Source organism: Rhamphochromis sp. 'chilingali' (assembly GCF_963969265.1).
Source record: "Rhamphochromis sp. 'chilingali' genome assembly, chromosome: 2".
NCBI classification, from domain to species: Eukaryota; Metazoa; Chordata; class Actinopteri; order Cichliformes; family Cichlidae; genus Rhamphochromis; species Rhamphochromis sp. 'chilingali'.
This window is the reverse complement of record NC_137930.1, coordinates 68,541,430-68,557,719: the sequence shown is the minus strand read 5'-3', so window position 1 is coordinate 68,557,719 and position 16,290 is coordinate 68,541,430. Positions and strand designations below refer to the sequence as shown.

Here is a 16,290-nt window from a genome sequence, read left to right as displayed (position 1 = left end):
AATGGAGAAAACTTGGAATAGTGGTGAAATGCAGGCCCTAGTTAAGATCGGTGACCACCCGTTGCTGATCAAAAGTAAAACAAGAGTCATCTCACCACATTTGGAGAAAAAAAGACTGATGAGACAAAAGTTGAACTTTTTGGAAGGTTTGGATCATAAAAGAGATCATCATACCACCCATTAAGCGTGGTGGTGGTAGTCTGTTGGTCTGAAGCTGCTTTGCTGCTTCGGGACCTGAATTACTTGCTGTAAGTGATGGAACAATAAATTCTCTCCCTAACAGAAAATACCGAGGAAAAGTGTTTGCCCGTCGGTTCATGTTATGAAGCTCAAGCGCAGTTGGAATTCGCAGGGGAACAATGATCTGAAACACACCAGTCAGTCCACCTCTGAATAGCTCAATAAATATTAATATACTGAATATTATATAAATAATTATTCTTCTTGGAATTATTGTTAAGAGAAATAATAGATTCCTTTTGGCAGCTGATATATAACCACGCCATCCAGCCGACACTATTTTAAACCAGCAGGGGGAGCTAGTGCCCAAGGGAAAAAATCCCAATAAGTTAAATCTTTCAAGTCAGCAGATTCGTGACGGTAATAACGTTTTTAAAAAGTCCAACACTAAAAAATATACAAAAATTAAATTTTATCAGAGCTGCATACAAATGTGTTATCAGTGGTGACCCAGAGTTGAAATATAAAAAATTATAAAAATAACCCCCGAGCTTCTGCGCCGCGAATCTGCTTCTGCTGTCACATGCAGTCAGCTGACTGCGAGCTCAACGATAAACAGGAAGGCTACAGGAAATACCGTTATTACATTCATCCAGACGCAGGTAATTTTGAGTTTTAGAAAGGTTTTATGTTCATCACATGATATTGAAAAAATAATACTGTGGCCGTCTTGTCAGATTTGTGTTTTGTTATTTTTATTCTGTTTATTTATTTATTTATTGTTAGATATGTGGTACTTTAAGTTGTTAGCCGCACTGCTAGCCAACGTTGAGATTCACGTTAACAAACTGAGCAGCTATTTAGCAGGGATTAAGTTACAAATATTTACGGCCTTTGTTGTAGCTCGTGAATACCGTGTTTTTGTGCGCAAACATCGGTTGTGTCACAGATTTGATGCGACAGTGTAAAAGTGGCGCAGCACCGGAGGCTTGAATTCATTCATGGTTTTCTGCTATCTTGTTTTGTTTTTTCAGCTGTGACCATGAAGAAGAACAAAGCCAAGGCAAGCAGCAATACTGAGAAGGAGTTTGTGTTCGAGTTCAGGGCAGGTAAACACAACTGTGTCCTTAAAGTGCCCCTGCAGCTTCCTGTGCAGGAGAACATCAGTGACCTTCACGGACGCCTGATGCTGCTGCACAAAATACCCTGCTACTTAGAAAGTGGTGAGATTGTTATTCTTTCCCCTTCCCTGAGTATAACCACGGCCCTAACTGTAACATAAGACAGCTAGAAGCTGCACTAAAGCATTCGATTACAGGAGCTTGTTACATTTCTTGTACAAAGCTACAGAGTTGCACTTTCCACTTTGCTTGCACAGACCTGAAAGACTTTCTTTTTTTAAATATCTACTTTGTGTCCTTTGTTGCTCTAGAACTGAAAAACTCACTTTCCAGTTTCGTTGAGAAGGAGACGATTCTGGATTATGACAGAGAGGCAGAGCTGGCACTGCAAAGACTCACGACAGGAGACGTAGATGTAAACAAGCTCACCAGTGCATGGACCAGGTCTTACGTGGAGGTAATAACGCATTTCATTGTGCTTTTATCGTGTTAAACACAGCACTGTGTGAACTAGGGCCTGGGTTCGAATCCATCAGCCACCTGGGGCCTTTCTGTGTGTTTGCTTGGGGCCCAAAGTCCAAAGACGTGCACGTCAGGAAAAGTAGGTGTGAATGTGAGTGTGGAGTGGGTGTCTGTCTCTGTGCGTCCACCCTGTGATGAACTGGTGACCTGTCCAGACGCCTGGTACCACACAGCAGGAATTCGCTGTATCCATGCACCTTAACGGTGAACCCTGAGTTTTCAGAATTAAGGAGGTGGTTCACTTCTTACCAGTGGGGCAACGCTTGAAAACCTAACATGCTCTGGAGCAGGTTATGCTATAGATTAGAGATCAGCAGGTACACGATCACCTCTTACTGACTAATCGGTTCTCCAGAAATTTCTGAAAGATCCCTTTGGATGGAGAGTGGGAGGGTCTTAAAGTTTTTGCCTTTCTCTGATTGGCATCAGTAAGAATCATAGATTCTTAGATGTAACTTCCTTGATTAATTCTTTTAAATATGAATGTTATTAGGGGTGCAACGATACACAAAATTCACGGTTCGGTTCGGTTCGATACTTTGGTGTCACGGTTCGATATTTTTTCGATACAAAAAAAATGTTCATGCATTTTTAATTTGTCATTTATTAAAATTATAAATATATATTTTAACTCAAAAGTACAGTTTTTAAATTTAACCCTCACCCTTGTGCGTGTTTTTTATTTTGACAGCGAATGCGCACCTGCGGACCACTTATGTGCAGCCCTGGTTATTTAGCTTGTCATATTGCAGCCACAGAAATTCTTTTGTCCATGAAACCATAAAGCTGCACTTTCTTTTTGCCTTATAGTCTGATTTGTCGTAACTTCTCCGTTTTGTGGTAAGCTTTTCTTTGGTTGTCACTTCTTCACCCTGACCTGTCTTATTTGGCTGAGCAGAACTGAAATGCTTTTACAGACGCACTCACATAAGCTCAGCGATTCTCTGCGCGATCAACCTCTCACATGTTTAAGCTGCGGGAGATTTCACTTGTCATGTTTGCATAGTAAGCTAACGATTAATAAGACGATGTCAGAGGAATTGGTGCACAAATTATCATCACTCACAGATCAGTGCTGTCGCTCTCTATACACAGTTCGCGCGATTGCAAAGTGAAAGCAAAAAAACAAGCGCAAATTCAAACGCGACTTCAATATGTCACATGTTGACAGTGGCTCACCGATGCCAATGACATAATTACCCAGCTACATTTCTGAAAGAATGCAAAAGCATTGACATATATTTTTCCTACAATAGCCCGACGGGCAGGGAAGAGATAGATTTTGGTAGCCCGACTGAAAAAATGCTAGCTCCGGGACGTCGGGCTAGCGATATTGCAAGCCCTGTATCTGATTGAGGAATCACTCATCTTTGGAAAAGAGAGTTTATTACAGAGAAATGTCTCTTTCCAAAATAAAAGCTATACTATCCGCTTCTTCTGGGCTATATTCTCAGCAGCATAAGGAGAATCATGTGCTAACAGCTGTCTAAATGACTCGGCTAAAGTTAGTAGCATGCTTGTTGTTTTTGCACTAGGATGATGTCGGCGTAAATGTGCAGTCATATTCGTTGTGTTCCCACTAGTGCTTTCAGGTTAATCTCGTTGAAATGACCTTAACGCCACAACACGGCAAATCTCCGTTAACGAGCTACCGCCGATCGCTCCGTGCATGGGGCTAGACGGCCAACACGTTAACGAGCTAACTGCGCTAACACACTAGTTCACACCAATGTAATTAAGCATTGCATGGCACATCCAACATACTGTTTTACTTTGTCCATGACTCGCTTACCTTCAGGGTCATACGTCACATGAAAACCAAAATAATTCCAAACGCCAGATCTGAATGAGGGTGGGGGAGGTCCATGTTGTAAGGAGAGCTTAACTTCTGTCTCGCTAGCTTGCCCTGCGCTCTTCCTTCTGACGATGCTGTCTGTGTGGAGCGCTCAGTGGATCTGCGCTCGACAGTGCAGCCTAGGCGGAGTAGTCGAATGCAGATTCACTGAGCGCTCAACACAGACAGCATCGTCAGAAGGAAAGTTGATAAAATAAATTACAAATGTTGTATTGTTCGATACATATGCGTACTGAACCGAAAGCACTGTATCGAACGGTTCAATATCGATACGAATATCGTTGCACCCCTAAATGTTATATTTAGTCTGTATTATGTGTTTAACCTTTTCATAGTTTTCTAATGTTATAGTTTTATCTTCCTTAGCAAACTTGAATATGTTTGTAATCGATCAGATGCTGTCAGTGTCGCCCTTTCTGTGTTAATGCAATCGTAGCTAGGTTGATAAATCCTTGGTTAACTTATTGAGTAGATAACCCGCTTTATGTGCCCGCTTAGCCTGATTGCTGATGTTAGACTAACTGAAACAAGATAACTGAAAGATCCTTTGGATATGCTGAAGTACAGCGCCCAGCATGCACCCCTCCGCTTACTCTGTGACAGCCAAGATATTTTGGATAAGTGGTTAAGAGAATGGATAGTTCAGAGGTCAACCTTTCTGAAAATCACCTTTCAAATATAAACCATAGGTGGCTCTTCTAGGAGGCTGAGGCTGGATTATAAGTTTTACTGCCTTAGTTGTTTGTACAACCTTACAGCAAGTTTCTGTTTCTAATGTTATCTATTTTAGGCTGAAGGATGTATAATTTTAATGAAAAACATTTAACTTCACACACGATATTTTATTAACAGTTACAAATCATTTGTCTTAAAGTAAAGTCTTGTTTGGTGCCTAACTATAACTAACCATAACTAAGGCTACGTTCACACTGCAGGCGAAAGCGCATCAAATCCGACTTTTCTGACCCTCTGCGACCATCTATCCGATCATGGTCTGACAGTGTGAACGGCACAAATCCGATATTTTCAAAGCCGATCTGGGTCACTTTGGTATGTGGTCCTGAATCCGATACATATCTGATGTTTCAGAAAGCGACTGCTGTTTGATGGTCATGTCGCATTAAATCCGTCTTTTACGTCACTGACACAAGACAGACGCCAATTATCAGCGCCGGAGAAGACATCGCGAACGCTTCCTGACCATCCGGTGTAGATGTCAGTGAAACTGTTGGGAAGACAACGTGAACATTTTATTTGTTCTGTATAATCTGCAGAGTCTGACAGAAATCTGCAGCTAGAAGCAGCGCTCCTCTAACACAGCAATCAGGATCATTATTAGGCCAAATGTAAATAACAAAATAACTTTATAACTTAAAGCAAAAGTGGGAAACGTAGAGTACGAAACAAGTCTTTATATTAAGGCCATCAGTCAAACAATACTGTTGCTCTGGGTCTAAACAGAGCGCGTCGTGTGTGACGTCTTCTTTTGCGCACGCGGCCGCTTTGAGCGTTCACACTGGAGCACGTTTGCTGTCGCATTTTATTTGTCGTGTGAACAAGCAGACAAAAAAATCTGATTTGATCAGAAAATTGGAGTTGAGCATTAAGACCTGCAGAGTGAACGTAGCCTTAGTTACAGAAAACATCTTCCATAAGCGTCGCTATTGTTATATAACACTGTGTGTTTAAACTGTAACTTCAAAATGCCATGTGGCCGTTAGAATAAAGAATCGTGCTGCGACTGTCTCATTCAGTGACACAGGAAACAGATTAGATTCAATACAGAAATTTGTAAAACTGTGTGGACAAATGTTTCTGTTAAAAATATCTGTTAATATTATGGACGGTGCTTTTTAAGCTTGGCAGGTATTCCAAAAATACATTTCATGCGCTGGCTGCCTAACAGACCCTGATAAATACAGCTCCATGTTTCTGCAGCAGCACAGCAGCGTCCTTGAACTCTCTCACTAACTTTGGAGCGGTCATGGATCATTAAAGTCATTTAAACAGAACTGGAGCAGTAATTGATTATTCATGAGTTCTGGGCCCCTCGAAGAAAAACCCACAAACAAACAAACAAAAAAAATCTCATTACATGAGCCCTCACGCTGTGTTTAACGTCTCTCGCAAGCATTTTACTTGGTTACTTTGATGCATTTCCCACCAGAGATGGGATATATTCACATGCCCGAGAATTGAGTCATTACTTTTGTGCTGTGGATAAATACAAACAAACACAATTGTGAGAAGCAGACTTTGTGGTTTCCTAATGAAATCGTGTATGGTGTGTTCACTGAGACATTTATTTAAACCCAAATGCCTCGCTTCATGTTTAAGGAAGGCCGCTGAGATCAGCTCCCGCTGCACTCGCACATTTAGCAGTTTGCCTGCAGTCCCGCTTGCATGGAGTTTGTTGCCTAAACATTCTCGAGCCTGTGTAAATGAGGGGTGTTCACACTGAAGAGTGCTGTTATTTTGCATTTACTGGGTCAACTGGCCTCGTATGTTTTGCAGGTCATAACACAGAAACTGCGACTCTGTATTTTGCCTTCTTTGTTTGGCTACTTGTGCTGAAAATAAGCTGCTTGCTTACTGTTCTTGTTCACAGTCTGATCATGGTTAAGCACTGTACCTCCACCCTTCTTTAACTGCTTACAACTGTCGTTTCACAAGAAGATGTTTTGCTTCCTGCCGTCACTGTTGCAGACGACGCTGGAACATGCGCGGCCTGAAGAGCCCAGCTGGGATGAGGACTTTGCCAATGTGTACCATGAACTGATCCACTCCCCCGCCTCAGATACGCTGCTCAACCTGGAGCACAACTACTTTGTTAGCATCTCTGAGCTCATCAGTGAGAGAGACATGGAGATTAAGAAGCTTCAGGAGAGGTTGGTGTTAGGCAGCATTTGATTGGGATCTTTGGATTTCCTGAACATGTTTTTCTGTCTTATTTCTAAATATTTATTGCCAACAGTTTTGCCTTTAGTTTGTTGGCCAATGTTAGTTCTCAGCCCTCCCCTCTTACACAACTATTATCAAATAGATCATCATCTCAAATTTCTTCCATGGACTAAAATTAGGTCAGATCTTTTTTTTTCCCTTTAAGCAACCACACTTAAGATGATTTAATATCTGTTTCCTACCACAGAGATAATTTTTATCATGTTTTATGAATGTTTATGTACTTTCCCAACAATCTGTTAAAAATCAATAAATGCTTTCCTGTTTTGTAGGCAAGCGGCAGAAATGGACAAAGTCATGCATGAGCTGGGAAACACACTGAGTGACCAGGATGTGAACGCAGTAGCTTCTCAACACTTTGATGCACAACAGGTGAAAGGAAGCTTGAAAGGAAGTTTGTCTCAGTGTTAATAGAAGTGTTGGTTAAAAAAAGATGATTTCACCTGTGACATTTCAGGAGATACAGGTGGTTTGTTTTTCAAGTAAGCTTTTTGTTTAAAGCCCTGAATGTTTGACATTGTCATCGATGAACAGGTACTCGAAAACAAGTGGGCAAGCGAGCTTAAACAAGTGACGGGCATTCAGAAGCATGAATACCAAGACTGGGTGGTCAAACTGCACCAGGACCTGCAGAAATCCAACAACAGCAGCAAAATAAAGTGAGTTCTTCTCTGTGTATCTGTGTGTGCACACTGCAGTGCAGCCTGTCTTTGTGTTTGTTCTTTGATATATGAAACCTCACTTTCTGCTCGCATTTACCCGAGCTAGCCTTTTCAGGTGTGTGACAATTCTCTCATGGATTTCGAGGTACAACAAAATCGTGGCTCAAGAGTTGGGGGTTTGCCTTGTAATCGGAAGGGTCCTTGGGCAAGACACTTCACCCGTTGCCTACTGGTGGTGGTCAGAGGGCCCGGTGGCGCCAGTGTCCGGCAGCCTCGCCTCTGTCAGTGCGCCCCAGGGTGGCTGTGGCTACAACGTAGCTGCCATCACCAGTGTGTGGATGACTGGATGTGTAAAGCGCTTTGAGGTCCTTAGTAAAGCGCTATACAAATACAGGCCATTTACCAAAAACAGTCGATTCGAGATGATAAACACCAGAGTCAGCTGCTGAGTCTTACTCTTTCCTTTAAAGGAGAAAACCTGCAGTGAGTGCAGCATCATTATCTGATATGTGCTGTGATAATAACACTGGTTAAACAGGCTGATTTCCTGGGTTTAATGCTGGTTTATGAAATTTTACACCGGACACTGGTGAGAATAGTTAATGCAATGCACGTGTCACTCGTGGGTCTGTTTCTAGAATATATTTCTTAAACTTGATAAACAAGGCTAAGGTGTGCGTTTACCTGCCACGGCAGAAGTAACTTTTTTAGCAGATCCTGGGATCAAACTCTTCACTTTACTAACCTGTATAACCCACGCCCACTCGCCCACTAAACCTCAGCTGCAACTAAAGCTCAAGCTTTTTATAACCGTCGGTTCCATAAAATGATTTCCTTGAATCCGCAGACGTGCTAAGGGTTGGTTTCTCGTCCCTCTCAATTTTCCAGCGAGGAGATTAAGGTGCAGCCCAGCCAGCTGTCAGAAGCCGCAGATTTGGGTGCCAGGATGTTCGAGGAACAGCCTCAGCTGGAGGAGAGTTTCACCATACACTTAGGTACTTCACATGCTTCCCCAGTATTTGTGCGCAGATCAGGGATCGCTGTTACAGTTAACACAATAAAAATTTGCAGGAGCGCAGCTAAAGACGATGCACAACCTGCGACTGGTCCGAGCAGATGTGCTGGATTTCTGCAAACACAGACGACACGGCAGCAGCGGAGCCAAGCTGCGGCGGCTGCAGACGGCTCTTTCGCTGTACTCCTTCTCACTGTGCGGTCTGGTGCTCCTGGTCGATAACAGGGTCAACTCCTACAGTGGCATCAAGAGAGGTCAGGGAGCACGCGGTGTATAATGTAGCTACATATGTTTGTTGATTCCTGCTTTTACCTGCAAAGAGTGGTTTTTGGCTGTAACGTGGATATTTTGTTTCTGTTTACCTTCTCTTTTCTTTTACTGGGAGAAGCCAAACTTTAAGTGTTTTATTCACTTACTGTGGGTTTCATTTAACTTTAAGTTTGAACTTGAGGCTAAGCAGTCATTTGGTTCCACTGTGTTTGAGTTCATCTGGGGCCTGCTCTATGTCAACCCACAGACTTTGCAACTGTGGCAAAGGAGTGCACAGACTTCCACTTCCCCTGCCTAGAAGAGCAGCTGGAGGAGGTGCAGCAGGTGGTGCTGTACGCCAGAGCCCAGCGGAGCAGCAAGCACAAAGACCAGCCTGGTGAGACATTTCGCTCAGCCTGGAGGTCCCGAAATCTTGGGGAATAAATTTGATTATTCTTGATGCTATGGTTGGTTTTTTATAGTTTCAGCCATTCTTCAGGAAAACAAGATGTTTATCTCCTGTTTTAATACCATAATATAACATATGAGTAAAATTCAAGCCTTTCTCAAACAAACAATAAAATAAAAGTTATAGGACGCAAGTAAACGCGTATACTTGCCTGTACGAGTCTGGCTTTTACACGAAGCTCACACTGACAGGCTCCTCGTGGAGCTGGGACATTTCAGTGTTATGCTAGCAGTATGAGAGCGGGATTAAGCTGTCAGGAAATAGAAGATGTTGATTTTATCACAGCATAAGTGATTTACTGAGTAGAGGTGTACACATACAGGCCCACTGGCTTCCAAGCCTGTCACAGATCCACTGCTAACACTTTTTGTCCCTTTGACATAGTGTGATGAGCATTGTTCCTGCTGATTTGTGCTTTATTCTGCAATCCTGTATCCTTACAGAGACTCAAAAGAACGGCGGTGATGATAAGAGCAAAAATGTTGAAAGAAATCCCTCGAATATCTTACCAGGTATTAAGAAAACAGTTTGTGATTATCCAGCAGATTATTTCTAGAGCATCATTTTATATTTTAACTCTGTCGGTGACATCTCTTCCTAAAGGTGAGTTCTATATCACGCGGCACTCCAACCTGTCGGAGGTCCACGCCGTCTTCCATCTGTGTGTGGATGACAACGTCCGATCAGGGAACATCACTGCCCGGGACCCAGCCATCATGGGCTTGAGAAACATCCTCAAGGTGTGCTGCACTCACGACATCACCACCGTTACCATCCCTCTGCTGCTCGTCCACGACATGTCCGAGGTAAGAAGACGCTCTCAATGCTTGCATGAGTGCAGCTGCAAGAATAAACGCTTGTAAACTGCATATTGTAATATAATAATCTTAGTGGAGCAAATGACTGCAAGTTTATTGGACCAGCAGACGTCCAGGTATTGTGCCTTCACAGAATCTGCTTTTTCCCCATAAACTGCACGAGTACACAAACTGATCAGATTTCTCCAAATAGAGAAAGGATCAGGAAGTACAGTACGGGTAAATGGTTGAGCCGGACAGATCCATTGTTGGGTTATTAGACGTTTCAGGGTTGCCGTGGATGTTTGATGTTTGAGGGCAGGGATAGCTCAGTAGGTAGAGTGGTGGCCCCATGATTGGAAGGTCGGGGGTTCGATTCCCCTGAACAGCTACCCTGAGGTACCCCTGAGCAAGGTACCGTCCCTACACACTGCTCCCCGGGCGCCCAATGGCTGCCCACTGCTTCACTGAGTGAATGGGTTAAATGCAGAGGGGAATTTCCCCACGGGGACCAATAAAGTACACTTTCTTCTTCTTTCTTCTTGATGGTTTAGTTTGGGCAAGTAGAAAAAAAGTCTCATTTGGAGTATTCCTGTTAGATCAACCTGAGTATTTGTACTTGTATTATTAGACTGTAATAAACTCTTCAAACTGTCATACCTGTGATTGAACGTTAATGATTCAGTTGTATTAAAAAGTAGAGAATTGAAACTTTAGTGATTAATGGTGCTGAGAAACGTTTTCAAAGCGGCCGATGTTGATGGGAGGCGTTTGAGTTCAGCCGGCTGGGGCTGAAACGTTCGTTATTCGATGACTCTGGTCTTGGATTCGTGCTTTATTGCCTTCTTTCTTTTCTTGTGTTACCTGTTTGAAGCTCTACTGTCAGCTATTTGATACAGGTGGGGGGGAAGCAAAAGGGGTTTTGAGTAATCAGGATCGGTTCCCAGAAAAACTGCTATGAGTGCATTGTTACTCAGTGATGTTGTAACAGGGTACGTCACAAACTGTGAGGTTCGTCTGTGGTCTTGCACTTGCGTCAAACCCCAAAACCTGATGGCTGTGCAACTTTGCCGACTGTCAGCACCCAGACTGACTTTAAGCTTGTGCTTATTCCTGTACGGTAACGTCTGACTCGTTGGACACGAACTGTAGATTCAGACTACAACTTTATTTGGGTCACCGATCGTACAGAGCACATACGCACAGCGACAGTCAGTGCTCACATGTTTGGGTCAATAACAGAAAAAGCCTCGACGTGAAGCGAGCGGACACTTCTAGTATTTTCCTGTGAAACTTCTTGTATTTAGTCTGTTACATTTGTTTCTTTGTTTTTAATCACATTAGATGTCCTTTGTTGGTTATTTAACTGAGTAATGTTACCAATAATAACATAATCAGTTCAACAAGCCTCTTTATAGATGCCTAATTTTTCTTCTGCTGCCTAATCAACAGTCTTTAGATTCATAAAACTAAAGTTTTGGAGCTCTGGAAGCCTCGAGAAGCAGAGGATACTTGATTGAAGGCTTCTCATTTCAAAACTTTCCATCTGCCAGCTTCTTTTTCAGGCATTTCCCTTTTGAGCACAGATGTTTGCCTGTTTGTACAAGTCTATTGTAGTGTTACAACAACTGGTTTAGTTTGTCTACATGAACTACAGACCACAGTCCAAATCCAGCACGGCTGTTGCTCTTGTTCTTATTTTGGTTTTTCTTTTTCCTTTGAAGTTTGAGGAAAGAGGTTCACATAATAAATGCTCAGTGTCACTATAATATATGGTTAAAGGTTTGTGCAGATAAAACTGAAAACTGGGTTCATTTGGAGCCACTTTGCAGACGTTGACTGTTTCACGACTGCTATGTTCATTTTCCTGGCTGTAAGAAACACTTTTGTTCTTGCCTCAAACTGTTTGGCAAACGCCACAGTCTCCTTCAGTGCTCCTGTTTACGCTTCAGTCCTACCAAAAAGCTGAATGAATATTCAGAAATCCCTCACTAAAGCCTGTGCAGCTTATCCAAATACAAAACGTACAAGTAAACAAGAGTGTGCGTTGTGGCAAAGACTCTCTGTTACACTCCTTGCAGTGAGAACAGGTAGTTTGCAAGATGAGATCACTGTGCACAAACTGCAGCGGAGTACACTCAAAGCTGAAAGGAAATAGAAGTGTTTGATTTAGCACAAAGAACATTTTGACAACATCAGTTTAGACATAGTTGCCTAATAAGAAGCTTTGGATTTGACACAAAGACGCATCATATAACAGGTTCTCTCTGCTCTGTAGTGTGTAGGACGGCATTCAGCTCTGTGTGGAGTAATATTGTAGAAACAGTATCTGTGTACTAATGTTCTGTGACTTTAACCCGTAACATCATTCACCACCAACTCGTTTGCTTTTCTTTCTCTTATCATGTTTGAACTGTAGCACAGATATAAGTAATACGAGAACGTTAAAAATGTTACAAATTTGAAAGAAATGAAAGAAGATGCCAAAAAGTCTTTTGAAACATTGTTTCACATTACAAAAACTGATCACATTATTTTTCCTGTTTGGTCTGTGGAGCTCGTACGCTGCAGGTGATGGTGGTGCTACATGAAGTCTTTGAAATGAAGTCGTACGTCAGTCTGAGTTCACCGCCGTGTGTCTCATTTCACACCAACCTTCCTTCTCTGTTCATTGCAGGAGATGACCATACCGTGGTGTCTTAAAAGGGCGGAGCTCGTATTCAAATGTGTCAAAGGTAACATGGATGTTATGCATAGCTGTTGTTGGTCATTTGGTGGGTTTTTTCTTGTTTGTTCAACCGTCTGTCAAACATAAATATACAGAATCCTTAATACTGTGTTACTTTATTATGTATTAATACACAATAATTGCACTTAACATTGCATGCAGCAATGTAAGAATGAATGGTGATATTCATGCTAAATTTTCTTTGCAGGTTTTATGATGGAAATGGCCTCGTGGGACGGCGGTGTATCACGCACAGTCCAGTTTCTAGTGCCAAAGGTGAGATCAGTTATTCAGGCTTCAAAACGCGTACCTGTGGATACACTGCTGTTCTCTGAGTGACTGCCTTCCGGCAATGCTTCATGCTTCTTTTAAAGAATTGTATACTTAAGGCCTCGCACGTACATAATGTAACAAAAGGCACACCTGGCCTTGCAGTGCATGTCTCCGAGTGCACACTACGAAGAGTTGACTGCTTGAAAAGCGTGCCATAAATCATAGATTACAGAGCTTTAGGATATTTTAGCTCCATATTTGCACTGCTGTGATAAAAGAAAGCTCAGAGACTCAATCACATAAATGTGTGATAAGCAATGGGATTAGTGTGCAGCTTGCCAACACTGAGGTGTAATCACTTTCACTTTGTTGGAAATCCAGGTCTTATGTTAATTTGTTATAAAGGAAAGGGAAAAAGATTCGGGGTTAACTTTGAAGCGAGGTTTTCTGTTATATTTTGATTTAAGCTTGCCGTGCAGGATGAATCACGGCCGTTACTATTTGCGAAGCTATACGTGCAGAGTTTTTGCGGTTTGTCAGGAAGGCGGTGGATCCTATAGAATGAGCTCCCGCTGACAGGATAAGATGATAAAACGAGTGGCATCAAAGGACTCTGACTGTACCGGCTTCCTGTCAGCTACATGCTCAGACACCATTCAAAATAGCAGCTTCTGAAACGACATTGTTGTCTGCGACTCAAAGAAATACTGTGTCTAAATATAAGCCGTGTGTTTGCGGGACTGCTTCTGCTTTAGGATTACTTAACATTCTTACTTGACGGGTGGCAGTGCTTAGAGTGTGTCCCCTGTTCCAGTCACAGCTGCTGAGCTCACTTCATTTCAGGACGCCACAGAGGCTGTTAATACTTGACTGGACGCCAAGAGTTCAGCTGTACTTTTGTTTTTTGAGGACTTTAAACAGCATCTTTCCATTATCACAGCACGGGGAGAGAAGATGTTTCCGTGCAAACCGCCCACTAACCCTGGTCACCCCTCTGTGTGTCTCTTTGTACTGACAGACTATCTCAGAGGAAATGTTCTACCAGTTGAGCAACATGCTGCCGCAGATCTTCCGCGTCTCCTCCACCCTTACTCTCACCTCCAAGCACTGATTGGTTGCACCTCAGGTCATTCGGGCAAATGAAGACAAGTAAAGTCTTGGGTTTTTGTGTTGTTTTTATTAAACTAGGATGAATATAGAAACTTTGTGACATAGATAACTTCCATTTGTTTAAAAACAATTAAGTTATGGTGGCATTCAGTGCAAAAGAATTGATGAACTATCCTATTATTGCACCTTCCAAAGCTACTCACTCTGACTGGAAGAGGACTGGATTCACTGGCACGCTAAAACAGCTGCTGCAGTTATCATTTAGTCTCCAGGGTGTGGTTCTGGTGACAGCGTTTTATTACATTAGCTGCCAGCACTGCAGACACTTTCCTTTAAAGCTGCAACTTTGTTCACATTCAGCTGCTTGAAGTCGGTAAAAACGAGACAACCAAATGTGTAAAGTGGGCTGAACGGTAAAAAACTTGTGACTCTTCATGTTGTCATATCTTTACTTTTTTCTTTTTACAGTATATTGATTATTGCAGGAAAAAATCACCAATCTGGGCTCAAACTTGAATGCTAGTTTTGCTGTTGTCATATTTAATTCTTAAAGAATTTCTTGTGGTGACAGACGATCTTACAGTTCAGCCATCGAGTGAGATTTAGCAGCATGATGTCGTGGTGCTGTGGCTTCAGTGACATGGACTTGGCTCTTTTAGTCCTAGTGACAAATTGCATTGCTGCTCATATGAGCGGTGTGCTTGTGATTTTGTACTGCATTGCAGACAGTTGAGGCGACTGCCGCTAACTCTCTGTGGGAGTGTGAATGTGTACGGTCCCCCTCCCCCCTCACCTGCGTAACAGTAGATGGCACTGTTCCTAAAGACAAAAATGTGAAAAAGAGTAACTGTACTTGAACGCTTTGCTTATCGGAGGAAACGTTTTGCCTATTGAAATTCATCTCAATCTATTCTAAGTGAGGGAAACGGCACTGAAAGTACAGCTCGGTTGTATTTTATGTTAAACACTTAGATGTGCACTCTGTATATTTACTTTATCTGTGTACATTTTTTTATGTTTTAATAAAGTAACACTCTACACTGATGTGGTGTATTCCTCATAAGCCTCTGACAGACTTCAGCACTGGAGGATTAGTTTTTCTGTGCCCCCACCCGTCTGCCAGAACTGATGCACTTCTAGTGAGTTCGGCTGTATTTACTCTTGATTGGTTATCCACGGGGACCTAATCTCCCTAAAGTTAATAATCCATGTCATTCATTGGAATTACATTCCTTCATGTCTAATGGTTGGCCTACGAGCCATTTCAGACAGATAATCAATTTAGTTTCTCACAAAGTTTGCCACTGCGGCATTCAGTGGTGGCATTAGGCTGATTAAAAGAGTTGACAGTGTAGCAATCAGCTGTGCCCAGAGAGAGTTATGAGATTTTTGAATGGCGCTGTGTTGAAACTTGCAACTGTTTTTATCATGCAGCCAGGCTGAGAAGCCACAAAGCTGTAAGAATATGTGTTGCAAAGTGTTCAGCATTCTCAGGATTGGTCTTGGAGGCTTTGATTGTGCACAAGCTTAAAATGCATGAAAATTTACACACTCAAGCAAGTGTGTGTGTGTGTGTGTGTGTGTGTGTGTGTGTGTGTGTGTGTGTGTGTGTGTGTGTGTGTGTGTGTGTGTGTGTATAGAGTCCAGGCACAGAAATGAGAGAACTGCTGAAAGTACTTTTGCATACATTCAGTAAGCAAATAAAATGTATTTTTAAATGAGCTTTCAAATACAACGTTGCCCAAATTGCTGTACAAAGTGTGTGTACAGTCACAAACATGTAATTACATGCATAAAAATGCATCATTATTTGATGCGATAACAATCAGAAATATTATTTTACACTGGTATTACCGGTGATTGGTAATGGATGATGTAATATACAATCCTCTGCAAAAGTAAAAAGTCAAGTAAAGGTGTAATTTACATAAATATCACTTACTGTACTATACCCTTTATCTTACGGTCAATTCTTGCTGCACAGCAATAAGCACCACGTGTCATACTGCGTATGTGACAGAATTTGAATTTAAAGGGTAAGTCAGCTGTTACACGCAGCTTCTCGGCTTCTCCACAGTTGGTTGGAAATGGCAAAAATTAAATACAATTTATATACAGAAATTTTAATGATATGAAAATGCTAACAGACAAATGCTGAACATGAAAACGAGCAAACCCGAGAGCGCCAGTAGAAAAATCATACGTCACAGGTGCTGCTACCGGAAGATGCTTTTTTTTTTGCTTAAAAAAATAAAAACGTGAATATCTCTTGTGAAACGCTTTAAAAATAACAGCAAAGAATGTATTTGTTATTTTAGGTCTTTGATTAAATAAAATAAACGAAATCT

General features: G+C 42.0%; 1 protein-coding gene across 3 annotated transcripts; it reads left to right on the top strand.

The window, feature by feature from the left end:
* Positions 1 to 763: 763 nt before the first annotated feature.
* ferry3 (FERRY endosomal RAB5 effector complex subunit 3) lies at positions 764 to 16,287 on the top strand (the record flags this gene model as incomplete). 3 transcript variants are annotated; one of them, XM_080875344.1, is made up of 14 exons in its annotated part: positions 764 to 842; positions 1,215 to 1,403; positions 1,613 to 1,758; positions 6,385 to 6,566; positions 6,912 to 7,011; positions 7,174 to 7,298; positions 8,190 to 8,296; positions 8,373 to 8,570; positions 8,834 to 8,962; positions 9,478 to 9,546; positions 9,638 to 9,840; positions 12,509 to 12,566; positions 12,768 to 12,835; positions 13,851 to 16,287. In XM_080875344.1, 14 exons carry the CDS (start codon positions 764 to 766, stop codon positions 13,941 to 13,943), a joined length of 1,746 nt encoding a protein of 581 aa, XP_080731470.1. In that variant the 3' UTR covers positions 13,944 to 16,287. The 3 variants fall into 3 exon arrangements, with proteins under 3 accessions (XP_080731470.1, XP_080731472.1, XP_080731471.1); XM_080875346.1 differs by having other exon boundaries at positions 780 to 842; positions 6,355 to 6,566; XM_080875345.1 differs by having other exon boundaries at positions 780 to 842; positions 6,352 to 6,566.
* Positions 16,288 to 16,290: the final 3 nt, after the last annotated feature.